Genomic DNA, 2,700 nt, shown 5'->3' on the forward strand with positions numbered 1-2,700 from the left:
CCCCCCCCCCCCCCTCCCCTTTCTCATACTGTCCAATGAGACAAAGGCACAGAGAACGGGTCCATCACCTTTCTTATGTTTGTTGTTTTCAGTGTAAAATGCCGTCTCAGCACTTCAAGCCGTACCTGAAGCAGCACTTACCCAAGAGGCTTCACTACGCCAACAACCGCAGGATCGAGGACGTCCACCTGCTGATGGAGAGGAAGTGGCACATCGCCAGGTAACCTGGGACGCACTGACCCAGTTCTGCTAAACGGGATGATTTCAAAGCAACAAATCAGTTAACTTATTACCACTAATGACGCAATAGCAGAGGAAAAAGTGCGACCCTTGATCAAAGTCTGCGAGGGGCTGGATTTTGACACCTGAGCCTTTCCCTTTATTCAGTAGTTACAGTGGATAGACAAGAAAAGAGGGAGAGAAAGAAAGGGAATGAAGCGGTTTGCAGCTGTTGCCATGGTCACGCTACACGTTCTGCGATGCCCTGCTACGTCCTGCTACGTCCTGCTGGGCCTTGTAATGCCCACAGCGCCCTGTTTTTGCCACGAACTACTACAAACTACTATTTTTGGGGACTGGTATTGCCACTCTTCATTTTAACCCCAATCGGTCGTCAGACACCGCCTACAAAGAGCCTGGGTCTGGGTCTGGGTCAGGGTCTGGGTCTGGGTCTGGGTCTGTCCCAGGTTTCTTCCTAAAAGGAAGTTTTTCCTCACCACTGTCCCACTGTTGCTTGCTCTGGAGGAAACTACTAGACCTGTTGGGTCCTTGTAAATTCTGGAGTGTGGTCTAGACCTGCTCTATCTGTAAAGGGTCTCCAGATAACTCTTGTTATGAATTGATACTATAAATAAAATTGAATTGAATTGAAACGCATCAAAGGGCTTCAGGTCGGATTTGAACCCTGTGGCGTTGAAAACAACTCTGCCTATAAGGGCCCTGACACGCCAACCTGTTAATCGGCAGTCGGACAGTCTGGCGAGGGCGGGGACTCGAGTCTGTTGGGCGTGGTCCGAGCCGTCGTCCGTGGGAGGAGCCGTCGTCCTTCACTCTGGCCGACCTGACATGCTGAATCGGAAGGCGGGCTGTCGGACTCGCTGACCAATCTGATTGATGGAGTGCTAACCTGGGAAATGACGAGTGGGATGAGCTTGGCCAGAGTCTCTCAAAATCTGACGAAGATCTTTTAAACTGATCTTTGTCTATCTGAAATGAAGACAGATTAGATTGAACCATTACAGCTTTGCCCCGCCTGTTGTTATGGAGACGTATTACGTCTTGTGCACACACAGAACGTACACTCAAGTCGGCATCGCTTTGGTGTGTCCTGGGGCACTTTTTTGGGGGGGTTGGGTGTCAGAGCCTTGAGGGGCGCACACCCTACTACCAGCTTTTACTTTGGTTTTAACCCTGGTGTTGGCTTCCCGTTGACCTTCAACTTTGTGTTTTTCTGGGTTGAAAGTTCTTCTTTTTCTACACTTTTCTCATCATTTTTGTCTATTTTAATCCTATTTTTTTGTCACTTTTTGACGTGTTTTTAATTATGTTTTAGTCCATTTAAAAAAAAAACTGTTGTCGCCTTTTTCAATGCTTTTTTGGGGGGGGTTGTCGTGGTTGTTTTTTTTTTTTTTTTTTTTTTTTGATTTCTTTTTGGAGTTTTTTTTCCACTTTCTTTTCTGATATGAAATTTCGGTAAACCTATCAACTAATTTGACCCGAGGACAACACGAGGGTTAAAGAAACGGTGCAATGGTTAAAAAAGACACATTCTTTTCTGTCTGTTTGCTTCAGGAAAATGCCAGAAAAACTGAGGACACGGTGCGGCTTCAACGGGGACCACGGCTTTGACAACAAGATAACCAGCATGAGGGTACTGTGTGATTGTAAAGTCTCTCCAACTTTCCAACTTTACACCTCTGTTTACTCCTGTATTACAGCCTGTCTGTTATATGACAAGTTGTATCGGTATACTATAATACACCTTTTTATTTTAGTCTTTTTAAATTTTAGTCTTCTGGTGTAATTTTAGTCTTATGGTGTTTTATTATTGCTTGTTGATTTTGTTATATTCTTCCTCGCTACTGTAGCACTTTGAGATTTCATTTGAAATGTAAAGGGCATTATAAATAAAATGTATTATTATTATTATTATTACCTTATAGCTAGGGGTTGTAGTATCAGAATCAGGAAAAAAAAGGTTTATTGCCACATCAAGTCCACTTACGTGGGATTTGGATTTGGATTATTGCATTTCACTTCTCTGACAGAATAGTCTCTGTAGGATATATACTCTCAGATTTTTCTTTGATTGAATTAATAATAAGAAAGATAAACGTAGGATATGATTTCGATGCAGCATAACCACTGAATTGGAGGATATTTCTCCGGATTTAATGTCTTATTTTCTTCACACAGACTATTTTTATGGGTCACGGACCGAGCTTCAAGTTCCAGACAAGAGTGCCAGAGTTTGAAAATATAGAATTATACAACGTCATGTGTGGTGAGAATATTATTATTATTATTGTTAATATTGTTATTATTTGCCTTTTTAAATTTCATCAGTGATGCACCTAAGGTTCTAATTAAGCTGTGTAATGTTATGTGCGATATATACATATCTTTTTTATCCACACAACGAACATCTGTCTCTCTCTGTCTCTCTCTCTCTGTGTCTCTCTCTCTGTCTCTCTCTCTCTC

General features: G+C 42.5%; 1 protein-coding gene across 1 annotated transcript in view; it reads left to right on the forward strand.

Moving 5' to 3' along the window:
- enpp2l (ectonucleotide pyrophosphatase/phosphodiesterase 2-like) overlaps nucleotides 1-2,700 on the forward strand; it is a gene marked incomplete at its 3' end in the record, with an annotated part of 99,793 nt that overhangs the window by 50,747 nt on the left and 46,346 nt on the right. Inside the window, exons 15-17 of the mRNA XM_032521770.1 lie at nucleotides 93-220; nucleotides 1,792-1,870; nucleotides 2,416-2,503. Coding sequence (XP_032377661.1) covers nucleotides 93-220; nucleotides 1,792-1,870; nucleotides 2,416-2,503 — 295 coding nt within the window. The remainder of the gene's footprint in view (nucleotides 1-92; nucleotides 221-1,791; nucleotides 1,871-2,415; nucleotides 2,504-2,700) is intronic.

This window comes from Etheostoma spectabile, chromosome 7 (genome assembly GCF_008692095.1).
Source record: "Etheostoma spectabile isolate EspeVRDwgs_2016 chromosome 7, UIUC_Espe_1.0, whole genome shotgun sequence".
In the NCBI taxonomy this organism is placed as follows: domain Eukaryota; kingdom Metazoa; phylum Chordata; class Actinopteri; order Perciformes; family Percidae; genus Etheostoma; species Etheostoma spectabile.